The following is a 14289-nucleotide window of genomic DNA, read 5'->3' as shown; positions in this document are numbered from 1 at the left end:
GGGGGGGGGGGGGGGGGGACAAAAACAGCCAACACAAGGAATAGGAGGAGCCTTAATATCCTCTTTCGCACTGTCAAACAGTTGGCTGAGTGCTGAGGGGAATCCCTGGCTAGGGGAGTGAGAGAGAAACCCTAACGTACAAGCGCGAGGCCTCACTAGCATCACCACAAGCACCATGTTCAAACCGTTGCACAGCCTGGCCTTTGTGTAACAATAACAAACCTGTTCTTCTAGTCAAAATAACAAATACACTGTGGTTAGTTTCTCTTGCTATTTAAGCTCAAGGTGCAGGATCCAGAAATGTGTGTTTTGCTCAGCCCAGGCAATGTGCTGCAAGGAGACAAGTCTTTGTTCCACAAGTTCATAAGCGAAAGCATAAAACGGCTGCCGAGCTCGCAGCTTCCCATTCTGCGGTGAGTGTCACCCCTGCTGGGATCTGCCTCAACCGAGAAGCACAAACACCTAACAGGAGACAGATGGGCTCAAAGACGCCCGCTAAAATCATATTGAGACCATCTCAATGGTGCTGAGATCAGTGCCTCTGCCCCGTGTTCACGCCACAAGGGGTCTTCCTACGATGACATCAGAGGGAGGAAGACAGGAGGAAAATCACTGCAAGAGCACTCCTACTCTGTAAAGCCATGTGTAGTAGCATAGCCATACAATCTCACTCGATGGAATTTAATGGACCAACAACTATTTTAATAGTGAAATAACAGTTTAAGTATCAAACATAATATGCCAAACATTCTCTAGTTTATATCGTCGTAAATGGAAAACCTTTGGACTATGGACTGTTGGTCAGAAAATACAAGACATCTGAAGACCTGACACTGGGCTCACTATTTTCTGACATTTCTAGACTTAAGGATTCATGCATCAAAAAATATAATCAGCAGTTTAACTGATAACTAAAATAATCATTAGCTGCCAATCTATAGCTTGTTTGCAAGCACTTGACTGTTATGATAGGTGAAAATAAGATGGGAAGCGGGAAGTGATAGATCTGTACACTGTGCGAATTAAAATTAGCGTAACGTGACTATATAGAAGGGTTGGGCGAATCTGCAGGTATCAGAAAACTGAAACACATGTTGGATGTGATCCATACAAAATGAAGGAAAGTGATTTTTTTTTTGTGTGGATACAATCCGTGTTACAAACTACTTCATCCTTCAGCCCTTTTTCGATACAGCTAATTTATCCAGACGAAAAGGTTCTAGAGTCCAGTGGACGATAATAAACTTGTGTGTAGTTGTGTCCGCAACCTCAGAACCTGACTGCCGTATTTTTGGCTAGGTGAGTAAATGTGCTTCAGAACTACTGATTTTTTTACATTTCAGCTCTGTACGTGGATGCACCGCTAACCAACGATATGTAACTTTAGGTACTATTTTCTTCCGAGTATGTCAGCGGTTTCCAGAAGTTTGGTGAAATGCTGTAAAAACCTGGGTCTTGGGTAAAGCACACAGAGAAGTTGTCACAGCAAATTGTAATAACATAATGCCACACTTAAATATCACCATATACATTTGACATTTGTTGACTCCGCTCCTCCGGGCATAGCATGGATGTTTTGATTCACATCTGCCCTTTTTATGGGACTCAAAAGAAACTCTCATTCTTTCCTGATCTGATCAATTGCAACAGTTGTAAACAGCGCAAACCATAAGCATGAGAGCAGTGTTGGTTGTCGTTGCCTCCAGCTGCTTGCCCTCCATCTGTACAACAAGCTGATCATATGCCAAAACTCTACTACAGTGCTTAGAACTTGTACTTGAATGTAAGTCAAGGGAGACCCCATTAGCTGCTCATTCAGCAATTAGTATACTTCAATCTATACAAAAATCCAGTCGCATACAGGTAATGGTGAACAATCATAATGATTAAAGATAAATTAATCAATCAGACATCAGATATATCAGATTCTGTACAGTCTGCATTCACAGATACCACCCTGTTAAAGATGTACGGAGGTCACCTGCTGTTATAGTACTGTTTTACTTCACAGGCACTGTAATGCCCTCCAATCTTTGTCTACTTCTCTTTAATCCCCTTGTAGGTATGACAGCTCAACTGTAATAGTCATGAGTGCCAGTCTGGTCTAGACAGGTTTGTATCAGTCTGTATTGTTAAGCTGTGTGGGAGGAGCCCTTTCTCTGAATATTGTTGACAGAGTAGCAAGGACAGCTCCTGTAGGGGCCATATGCTGTTATACCTCCCTCTTGTGGCTGACCCTAACAACTATAATTGCTGTCACACTTCATGGGGAATACTCGCCACTGAAAGGAATTCAGTGACTAAGCTATAACTCAAGTTAAAAGGAAGAGGATGGTATCAGATGTGTGATTCAGAGGCTGGGGGTGAGAGTGTAGGATGGGACAAAAACTGGTGCAAAGAAGGATTGAAGGCTTCAGGGTTCTCACGTGAACACACAACCAATTCCTGTCCTCTTAAATTAACTGAATTTACCAAGACTAGTGTTGCACAGTATACCGGTACTAAAATAGTACCGCGGTACTAGAGTATTCCAAACGGTACTATACTGCATTTGGAAAATACCGGTACTTTGAAACTGATTCAATTCATTAATTTAGTTAATTTATTTTACTCATTTATGCACGCAAACGCCTTTCTTGTTCCTACTGGAGCACAGATTGCGCAAGTGGTGTGTATGACAACACCTGTATCAACATTCGCAGCTGGCGCACGTGAAAAAAGGCAAGAGAAAGTCTGCCTCGCAAAGGGAGACAACACGAGCCAACACAAACTTGGTGGAACATTTGAGTTAGCAAACCGTGACATCCGTACCGAGGTACTTACCGAACCATGATTTTTTTGGTACCGTTACACGCCTACTATTTGTTGTTCTAAAGGTCTGTATCCAAAAGGACTTTTCCTTAGGAAAAGTACAGAAGAGTATCGAAAAGTATCGAAATTCATATTGGTATTGGTACCGAAACAAAGATTTTGGTATCGTGACAACACTAACCAAGACTAATATAAGAGCTGCAACAATTAATCATAAATTGATCCCCATCCTTCTTTGACAGTAAACTGAATTTGAGGATGTGATCTTGGGCTTTGGGAAACAGACATTTTTCACCATTTTCTGAAAATGTATAGACCAAACAATTACAGCTGTTGCGACAACCACAATATTGCTATACTGAGCTACTGACAAGCCAATTGCATGTGAGAGCAGACAACCACCACTTTCACTATGTTCATATTTTTTCTTTTTATCACGGGAGCATGGCATATTAACATTCTGCTACAAATGCCAACATGTCTGCGACAAGCCGCTGCACTAAGGGCTGCACCGTGGAGTTTTTTCTGGTCTATAAGAGGTGTAAAATATTCAACTTTGGGTAAAAACTGTGGCCGCTCATCTCCGTCACTTTTTACCTAGCTGTCCAATCACAGTGGAGGGGTGAGACAAGCATCACGAAGACTAACCATCACATCTCTGAAAAACAACAGAGGAGAAATACTACTAATCCCAATCAGACCAGCAGCCCATCCTCTCTCCACACATGCTTCAGCCCTCCCTTCATCCAGAGCAAGTAGGCTACTCTGCCCTGTGCTGATATTTTTACTTCCGGGGATGTTCTGTATCATAGCAACCAAAGCGTCTCAGTTGAAAACACTTTTGCCTCATTGCTCTTTTGTGTTTTGCATTTAACAGTGAATGAGTATTTAATTTGTTTTAAAACTCTGTCATTTCAAAAGCAACAATTTACCTAATAATAGCCTGACAATACAGCTTATTTACAAAGCACTAAAATAGGATAGATGAAGTAATTTGCAAAACAAAACAAAAATGGCAGTAATACCGCATATTACACTTTTGAGACACCCTTAATCACCACAGGGGGAATTCAGTCATCGCGACAGCTTTACAAACAACTAATGGATTAATCAAGAAAATAATCGACAGATAATTAAGAATGAAAATAATTGCTAGTTGCAGCCCTAACTAAAAAAAAAAAAAAAAAATTCTCACTTTTAACAACCAGCCCTGAATGACAGGAAATGATATGTATCACTCCAACATGCAGCCTTCCTTACCATTTTAGCAATACCAAATGAGTTTGGGAGTGAAAAGACGGCTTATTTCTTACAGCGACTGTGGGCATTTGTGAACTTGCCGTGAATACTGTCAACTTTACAGAGATCCACAGTGATGCAGTCAGTCTGTTCACAGATCTGCAATTCATCCATTTACGTTAGCCCTTAAGTCAAAGATCCAGCTTAACGACTAAGCAGTGGAAATCCATGCACTGAGAAGCACATATTACACATATTGCTTAAGGGTTAACAGAAATCTGATCTGAGCTGTAAGTGTAAAAAAAAAAAAGTACATTGCTGCAAAGAACAAGAGAGCCACATCAAATATTAACGGGGGAATTGTAAACACACACAAGTGAGACAGTGAGTTAAAAAAATAAATAAATAAATCAAAGTCTGTGGCGTACCATCTCGGGTTACTGTGTGGAGAAGGAAAAGTGGTGGAGGACGACAAAGGCGGAGAGAGAGGTAATGCCATAGAGTGTGTTAATGTGTGAAATATCACCACCAGCCTTGAAGTGGTATACGGTTCCTACAGATGCAGGCTACTGTGTTACTTCCTTTTTTAACTTATCTACTGCATCTACTGTTCACGTTTACTTCCCCTACTTGCACGGTGTAATCCAATGTGATTCAGAAACTCTTAAAAGCCAGCTCTGCGTGGCTTTTGCATGACCAATGACTCTAAATGCGATACGTGCATATTCATATATGTGTGTGCTCGTGCATGACACTTACCGTAGTGTGCTTGGAAGGCTTGGGGCTTGACTACCTGGCCGCAGTGGCTGCACATCACCAGGTAGAAGTCGTCCTGTGCGGGACACTGGCCAAATATGGGCATGTCTGTACACAAGAGATTCAACCAGACAGGGCACAAATCAAGGAGAGGCAAATAAAATAGACCTACATTCACCTGGTGCCCCAGTTGGCAGCAGACTCTGACTCTTCACTGAAACATCCATTTGTTGTCATAACACCGTAATAGCTTAAGGTAGGGTAACTCCAGTTTATGGCATCCTTTTTTTTGTGCTTAAAATGGAGAGGGAAAATTGGTCACCTCCTGGATAAAATTAAATGGACATCGTTGCACAACACACACATGAAAACACATAACCATATCAAGAATATTAAAAACTGAAGAGATCACTCAAGGCAAACTGACAAGCAAAGCCTGCACATGCAACTACAGATCACTCCCAAGTACAAGTCACCATTTATCGTTGAGAACGTCCTAATGATAAGAAGCAGGAAAAGGGCCAAGCCAGCAATCCAAAGGTTACCCGCTCGCAAAGAATTAACATCTCTCCAAAGCACATACAGGATGTATGTAGCACAACTGTAGATGATTTGTGAGTTAAGAGGCTATCACTAACAAACTCAACTCAATTTGTTTTTCCCCTTATGCTTCCTATGTTGTTCCTCTACTCGGTAATTTCTCGAATCCCTTTCATGCTCCAAATGTTGGGGGCAGGACTGTGACAATAACCACAAGACCACAATAACACAATTTTTGGTTAAATTCATTAAAAAATGCACTACTTTGGCTCTGATTTCACCACCTGTCTCTGTCCTGCCCACAGCACTATCTGACTGGGTACATGTCACGAGTTGTAGCCTTTCAACACTGAAGGCTGCCATGCCACAGACAGCAAAGATGAACACAGACTGGAGCTGCTCTAGCAAGCAAGCAGAGCCACCTGATGAACGAAAGACAGCAGATATTACTGAAGCTGTAATAAACATCATAATCCTCTACACTGACATTGCAAAAACACCCAACGGTTCTGATGGTAATGTTCTACAATCAGTCTAAGAAGTTAGCGGATGTAACTTTAGTCGTATGAGTAGGAGAGCTGTAGGGAGAGGAAGAGAGACTGAGAAAGCACCTGGAGGCAGGCGAAAGATGTGACCAAATTATTATAGTATATAAAAACTGCTGCATGGTAACAATAACATTTCACACACACAGACATTTCATACACTGGCTGATGTAAAGCGGACCTGCCAACAATTTAGACATGGATACAACTCATAGTAGAGCCTCCGTCTGGATTAACTCAAATGAAGAGACACCGGAAGACACGGCCGATTTCAGGGAAGTGCAAAGATGTGAACTGTCCTGTAGTGCCACTACGCAATGCAGCTGTCAGGTGCACGTTAATTAAAAGCAACAGAAGCATGAGTGCCAGGGCACACGAATGCCGTGTCTGCAGCTCCAGCAGCTTGAGCCACCCAATTGTACAAACCAAGTCCCGTGCTTCATGAGCCACTCCAGCCACTCTCAGAAAAATCAGAGGGAAGAGCCGCTCCTCACCAGAATGTGATCAAAATTTACCATGGCGCAAAGAACCAGAAACCACCTAATTGGGGAGGCTAATTAAGAGATTGCCTGGGGTGTTATGATGAGATGAGCAGAAGACAGGATACAAGAGGAGAGAAGTGGAGCCCCTCTTCAATATGTACTCTGCCAGGGCCGTCAAGGGTTCTTCAAACACTACTGGACGATTCTGGAAGGGATGAGGGCCATTAAGCACAAACCACATGAAAAGGGCCTACCTGGCGGGATTCCCTCTCAGGGAGGTCAGTGGCAGTCTTGTGTGGATGAATTGACAAGCCTGATGCTACTTAATGCGTTTCAATTGTCTGAAGCCACTCTGCTAAGTATCTCCTTCAACAGCAGCGGAGTGAAAAGACTCATTTTTCACAGTGGCTGGGGTCTGCCAAGGAGAAAAGGCAAAAGTCTTCACTTAACGGACAAAGGCATGTAAATTATATAGAACTTGAGTAGGGGAGCGCACTGCTTATGTGCACAAGCAGGGGTTGGACTGCTATGCAAAGAGAACAAGTGCAGAAATGTGATGCAGAGGGCGGCACTCAGCGGTCTCCACTTGCCTACGCCATTGAGGCAATAGTTGGAGGCTGGCCTGAGTTCTGGATAACATTTCGGTTCTACATGTCTGTTTTCATCCAACTCTCTATGAGCCATTCTCCTGCACCACGAACAAATTGAAGTTATAATAAGAGAGCACACATATTTGCTAAATCAATAACTTCCCATGTATTCTTCATTAAAACTCCACCTTCTCTAAGATCCTTTATTGAAACAGGCCAAGAAATGCGGAGTCCAACAGGCCAACCACATTTCCTTGCTGGATCAATAGCAAGGTCAAACAAGATTCATTCCTAAACTGCTGCTGTTGTTCACTTGGGAGCGTTCTCCAAACGGGTTGCTCAACTATAAAAGCAGCCCGGCTAGATCGCCTCCCCACTCTGCATTCAACGCACTGGCACCGTCTGAACTGTACCACTTAAACAGCCTGACTTGAAAAGTGGTCCAATACCACTGTGTCTGCCACCATTCTTGATCTCCATTTTCTTCTTGTGCAAGGAGGAGATGAAAAGGATAGAGAGAAAGGAAGTTGCCGTGGAGGAGAAAGAGGAGACAGAACAACCGAGCGAGGCCAAGAAAGCAGTGCTGAGAAAAAAAAACGCAGAGAGAAAGAGAAGCAGGGAAGCAGGCCGAGGCGTCGGCAAGACAAAGCGAGAGTGAGCAGAGGACCTGAGCTCGAGGAGGAGAAAGAGAGCCTGTGAGCACGAGACAGAGGAGGAAAATGAGAGTCCAGTTAATCTCAGCATCCTCATCCGTGGCAGTGATGAATGATCTAGGTGGAATAGTAGCAGCTCTGGCTGCCTCTGAGCAGCACACACGCTGGCTGAATCTGACCTGTGGCTGACACTGGCACTACATTTCCCAGCTTCCCTGACTGTGACAGAGCCACTGTAAAATGTATAATAAGCGAAGCAAACGACGGGCGGATTCATCAGTCATTAATTGCCATACATTTTTAAAATGTGCTAATCATCTGAGTGTGTCAGAATGGCGGTTACACCACAAGAGGAATCTGGTGGTGAGTCATGGCGGAGAGGTGTAGTCATCCACTTGTAATACCCCTACTAGACACACACACACACACACAGACTCGCAGAATAACATTCTATGAGCACGCACTTCTGTCGCGAGCAGCATGTGTTGATCAGGCCCATGACACAAACAACAGACACTGCCAACAGACGCTGCTACATGATAGAGACATGTTTCACTTACACGTCAGTTGGCCCAACAGCCTTACATTTTACATTTTAATCATCCACCCTGTTAGAAAATGCTTTTCTTGACCTGTAGAAACAACAATCTCACCCTCTTTTAAACAGCCCTTCTTCAGCACACAGCAGACAAAATCTCTTGAGGTGAGCCGCCACCTCAGTGTCATGTGTCTCACACTGTTTTAAATATTTAGTATGAAATATGAAAGCTCTATTTTTCTTGTCACTGGGAGCCTCTAGGACGTGTGTTACTCACATTGTGAAACAGTCTTAGGGTATGCACATGGCCCACATTGTTTACCAATGTAAATGCAACATTAGATAAGTGCCCTGTCAAGTAGAATGCATTAACCCTTTCCTTTACAGCAACGTGTGGCGACAGAGGGAGAAAAGACTAAAACTGGACACAATGATGATATCATAAGTGTGGGCCAAAATCATGTGACCAAACTGAAACATATGTTGATAACAAACATACTATCTGCATGGCTGTACATACTGATTTATTTTTGGAAAGACTTTAGGAATTATACATTGTGCAAATCAACACATGTAATTGTTATTGAACATGTTATTACTTATTTTGAATGTGATAAAAAAATATATATATATATTATTTGTATAACCATCATAATTAAAGGGACAGTTCACCTAGAAATAAAAAATCCATGTTTTTCCCCTTACCTGTAGTGCTGTTTATCAATCTTGATTTTTTTTTTGTCAAGCGTTGGCCGTAGAGATGTCTGCCTTCTTCCTAATGTAATGAAACTAGATGGCACTTGGCTTACGTTGCTCCAAGCATCAAAAAATTACATTTGATAAACTCAACAGCAATGTCTCCTTCCAGAAGACATGACTCAAGATAATCCACAGACCTTGTTGTGAGCAGTCTCATGTAGGAACTATTTCCTTTCCAAACTGCATCTGGCAACTGTATCACTGCTCAGAAGGAAGCCTGCATCTACTGCTAGCTCACCTAGCACCACTGAGCTAGCTAATGTTACTTTTTAGCCAAGGAGGACGCCATTAATGTTTACATCTTGCGCTGTCATGAGCACAAGCCTCTCATCCATGAGTTGATGCTTGTTTACTCCTGCATGGTGATACGGTTGGCAGGTGTAATTAGGTAGAGAGAAAACAGTCCCTACATGAAACTGCTCACAACAAGGTCTGTGGATTATCCTGTGTAAGTGGTCATGATTTCTAGAAAGAGAGTTTTTTGGCGCTTTGAGCACCACAAGCAGAGTGCCATCTAGTTCCATTATATTTGAGAGAAGGCAGACATCTCTACAGTGATTATCTCCAACACAGAAACTCACACAAAATCAATCCAGACTAATAAATAGCACTGAAAAATATGTATTTAAGTATATTAATTGCTGATGTAACTAATAATAATCTTTCTTTACCAATTGAACTGATATAATTAATTGTTTGTGCATTCTTGTAACTAAAAAATAATTTTAATAAAAGGTCATTTTTCATTGAGACATGACTTCAGACAGACTCCCTGTTCTGCAAATACGTTAACAGACAGCATGAAAAAGATCCAGAAACGACACACGTGTGCCTCTAAAATGTTGGACAAATCAGTGTCCAAAGGTGTTTCTATGTTAGGATTTACCAAAGTCTAAAAACCGTCAAACTGAGTGACAATTATTTACACCACAATGATCGCTTTGTTGTTGGCTGCAGAATTAATGGCGGTGAAGATGATCCTTGAGGTTTTTGTTTAATGCCATTTTTCTCTGCCAAATTATACAGACAACAGAGGATACAATTATTTTCACTCTGTGCTTAGTTCTGAAATACAGCTCAAAGAAACGCCTATATGTTAATCTTAGTCCGAGTAGCTGTGACGACCAGCGTCCCCTAACAGCAAGGTCACATTTGATTTGCTCATGTGTCCTTTAGCAATTGGTAAAAATCCTTCCCACAGTGTGATACAAAGAAGCTGTGGATGTGGAAGACAATGCACATTAGTGGAGCTACTTCATTTAAGCCCCCCGCCCCCCCCCCCCCAACATATTTTAAAGTATGTAAAAATTGTAAGTAATTAATTTATACTTTGTTTAACATTGAGAATCTGAATCTGGCCGAGAGCTTTCTCCTATCACCACTGCACGGTAGGTTTTGGTTTCAATTTCTGCTTTTTTCAGCACTGGCACAGCGCTAAAAGAAAGTGTGAAGGGAGGTCTGGCTGTGTAAGACCGGTGAAAGAGCAGCATGCATCAAGAACACTGACAGGTTAAACTCTACATGTTTGAGCCTCTGTCAGACCCAGACTCAGATGAGGAGCCCGTTGAGTGGAAAAAAAAAAAAAAAAAAAAAAAAAACAGCGGCTAGCAGACGTACCAGAATGCTAAGAGTAGTTAGCATCTTCTACTTGTTAGCTTGTAAGTTGCAGTGACTGACACAGTGTTAATGGCTGTGAAACATACAATACTATAAGCTACGATGTTACTGCGTCTTCATATTGGTTTACATCCAAATACTACATGCTCTACCATGTTTGCGGTCAAAACTTTCGCTATGGCAACGTTAACTCTCACTCTCTGTGGTGACAAGTGCATTGGAGGTTTCAGGGTTCTTTGCAAGTCTGTTTCCCTGTCAATGTGTTCCCCGTATTAGACAGCGACTGGCTTTCGTATTTGTGACGTAACTAATCTTGCTGCCCAGCGTACGTTTGAATCTCAGATTTTAGGGAAGCGCACAGACATCATCCCATTCAGTGGAGGACAATGAATAAAATCTCTCTGGTGACAGTACAATCAAGGTCAGACATTTTAGAGGACATAAAACAGAAACACATTTTTCAGTGAAGCACTACAATCATTGTATAACTACTGTACCGAAGTTCATTCATTAGTCATTCATTAAATTCCGAGTTGAACGAAAAAGGTTTCCGACTCATCCTGTCGACTTGCTCATTCTGATGTCACTCTCAGAGCTTGGCGAACCTTGAAATAGAGCATGATTGTTGATCTATATTGAAACAAGATGCCATTTTATTGATATAACAATTTACCTTTGTAGCGTGGCTCATTCTAAATCCAGGCCTGCCAACAGGACAAATCAGCTAATGCTAAACAAGGTGTTTCCAAAAATAAAAATGCAGTTCAAACTGCTCTGAAACATCAGTCTGTGGCTCAGAAGCCAGATGATGTGTGTTTCGGATACTGTAGGTTTTATCAGCAGTGTCGAATAGTGTCTTCTTTGCTATGAATGAACCTTTCCTTTTACTGCCGGTAGAGAAACCTATGATATGTTTTAGCTTTAGAGAAATCCTGAGGTAACTGATCACTGTTTCCTGAATAAAAAAAGAAATGTACTGACATGCTCGTTGGTAGGCAAGTGCTTCATAAGACACAAAGAGGCTATCTCAAATTTAGCATTTTGTCAATTTGCTCGCCATATTTTTATAGATATGAGGTCACAAAACATCACTGTCGGTCATATTTTGTGTTGAGGGAGCATGTAAAACAGGAGCACACCACACCGTAACTTCATACCATTTAAATAGCACTATGACTAAGAGCTGTTTGACCAGTGACATGTCTATTTCATTTCGAGAAATCACACAATTTAATTAACTTTACTACCTTAAAATCTCGAGGCAACAATCCTTGCTGTTGTTTAAAGGTCTGACACATGTAAATATGGTGGATGGTTTCATGTGTAAAATGGCAGAAATGTGGATTCCTTAAAATAAAGTCCATTAAATGCATCCTCCCAACAAAATATGCCATTGTTATTACTATGTTTGGGCATGTACCAAAGTACAGCGAGTCTAAGTTGTTAACCGTGAAGTTATTTTAGGGACAGATGTAAATGTCAGCCACCACACGAATAACAGACACATGTTTCACTTATTGTATCCGGTTGTCCGGTGGATTTATGATGCGCATGATATACAGTAGGGTTTACATGTTGGCCGAACGACGCGTGTAAAGTGTTTCAATCCATATGTATGTATGTGTGTGTGTGTGTGTGTGTGTGTGTGTGTGCAAACCCCCAGAACCAAAATACACCTTTGGCCCTAGAGGAAAAAAAACACACTCACCTTCTCTGCACAAACGCATGGCTTCTCGATTTTTCCCGAAGTCTTTGAAACTTTCCTCCGATTCAGCACCTGAAAATGAGGCGATCCGACACACAGACAAATAAATAGTTGCACTTGCTTGCCTGCTCGTGCTGTTGCTACCAGTAGCGTTTCTTCATATTCCACCAAAAACTGCATGCAATCGGCCAAAAAACAGGACAGGACTGGCAACTGTCGTGCTCTACCTCGCCTCCTCGCGCACATTCGGGACGCGGGGGAACTCACCGTCGTTGCCGTGGAGTTTGGCGGCGTCGACCCAGTTGCTCCAAGGCTGTCCCAGCATTATTTCTGGACTAGGCAAGGATCTCCGCTCCGCAACAGTCGCCATTGCTGTGGAGCCTTCTCCCCGCTGGATCTGCTGCTGCTTCAGCTGCTGCCTGGCCGCTCGGCGCTGCTCCCCCCTGACGTCATCCTCGGCCCTTTCCGACATTCTTTCCGCTACAATGTAACAACACGAGAGTCAGCGATGGTCGCGCTCGGGATAGGAGGACTTTCCCACTGATTGACACGGGCACACGCGTGTTGTTTCACCACACCCGCCCCCTTAAAATGTAACCTGTGTGTGTGTGTGTGTGTGTGGTCAAGCAACAAGTACACACCTCATACAACATATGACATGGACCGAACTGAGAGGCAGTTTATCTGAGGCTTTACGGGTATTATTATTATTATTATTATTATTATTATTATTATTTTACATGCAATACTGAACTAATTGGCTTGCTTATAAAATTGATCATACACATAAATAAACTCTGGTTCACTCGGGTTAACCAGCAATATTTAGTAGTAGGTATTATTTACTGATTCATTTATACAGCAGCTATATATAATTTTATTTTAGATTTTTTTTTTAAATAATTTTGTTTATTCTATACATATTTTGCCCATTAAAGGTTTTTTTTGTTTGTTTTATCTTATCTGCTGTAAGGGTTCAAGGGCAGAGGGATGGAGGGATGTCATATGCTGTGATATTGGGTTTTATAAATAGACTTAAATAGAAGTGAATATATATAGTGTTGGGTAGTAACTAGTTGACATAAGAAATTAGCCTAAGTAAATACAGTTACTAATAAAAAAATATTGGTGCATACAAATGGTGTTACATCTGAATGTATTCTTTTAAGCTTTCACTTTATGTAGAATATAACATTCATAGTGTTGCTTTGCATCTTTTTACTATGCAGGAAGGCCTTCTTTTGCATATTTCCGGGCAATGTGGGCAAGCAAAGCCTTTGGGACGAATTTGACTGCAACACTTCTGCACTTGTGTTTTTAGGACTTTTCAGCTTTATTGACCAGTTTCAAATGTTTGTTAGCGACATAATCAAAAAGTAATCAAGTCAGTAATTAAAAAAGTTGCATTACTTATTACATTTTTAACAGGGTAACTCGTAGTCTGTAACCTCTTATATTCAAAATTAAACTTCCCAACACTGTGTTGACACAAAGAATTGAATACTTAGTTTATCATTGAATTGAATCACATTATGACATTAAATGGTAACGCACCTGCTGGTGGTTTCGGGTGTCTTTGCTGCCGGTGCTGTGTCAAAGTCTGTTTGTGACATAACTTTTTAGGGAAGTGCACAGACATCATCCCCCATCCTCTATGTATGTGTATATATATATACATATATATATATATATACATATATATATATATATATATATATATATATATATATATGTATGTATATATACATACAGCAGCATATAGGCTTAAAATGCATAACAAAGTCTGCACATCAGCATTTGTTGCAAAAGCATCATATCTGCTATTATTTTAGAATAATTACAGCAGAGTTGTAAAAATTCACTGTCTCTGTTACAACATCCTATCAATTATCGCCCATTGAGGCAAATTTGTGATATTGGGCTATATAAATAAATTAAAAAATCACTGACTTGACTATATGTGTTGGTCAGTAAATGAGGACTTGATTTTGAGAGTTTTCCTGAATATATAAACCATCTGTGTGACATTAGTGGATGCCTGATATTCTGTGCCA

At 41.3% G+C, this 14289-nt stretch overlaps 1 protein-coding gene across 1 annotated transcript in view; it reads right to left on the bottom strand.

The window, feature by feature from the left end:
• The window catches only part of atxn7 (ataxin 7), a 37555-nt gene that overhangs the window by 16434 nt on the left and 6832 nt on the right, over positions 1–14289 (bottom strand). Inside the window, exons 3-5 of the mRNA XM_033626755.2 lie at positions 12503–12715; positions 12239–12307; positions 4810–4914 (exon numbers count right to left, since the gene is read on the bottom strand). Of these exons, the coding sequence (XP_033482646.1) occupies positions 4810–4914; positions 12239–12307; positions 12503–12707 (379 nt within the window). The 5' untranslated portion in view covers positions 12708–12715. The remainder of the gene's footprint in view (positions 1–4809; positions 4915–12238; positions 12308–12502; positions 12716–14289) is intronic.

Source organism: Epinephelus lanceolatus, chromosome 1, assembly GCF_041903045.1.
Source record: "Epinephelus lanceolatus isolate andai-2023 chromosome 1, ASM4190304v1, whole genome shotgun sequence".
In the NCBI taxonomy this organism is placed as follows: domain Eukaryota; kingdom Metazoa; phylum Chordata; class Actinopteri; order Perciformes; family Serranidae; genus Epinephelus; species Epinephelus lanceolatus.
The sequence above is the reverse complement of the archived record's forward strand: the minus strand, read 5'-3'. Positions and strand labels throughout refer to the sequence as shown.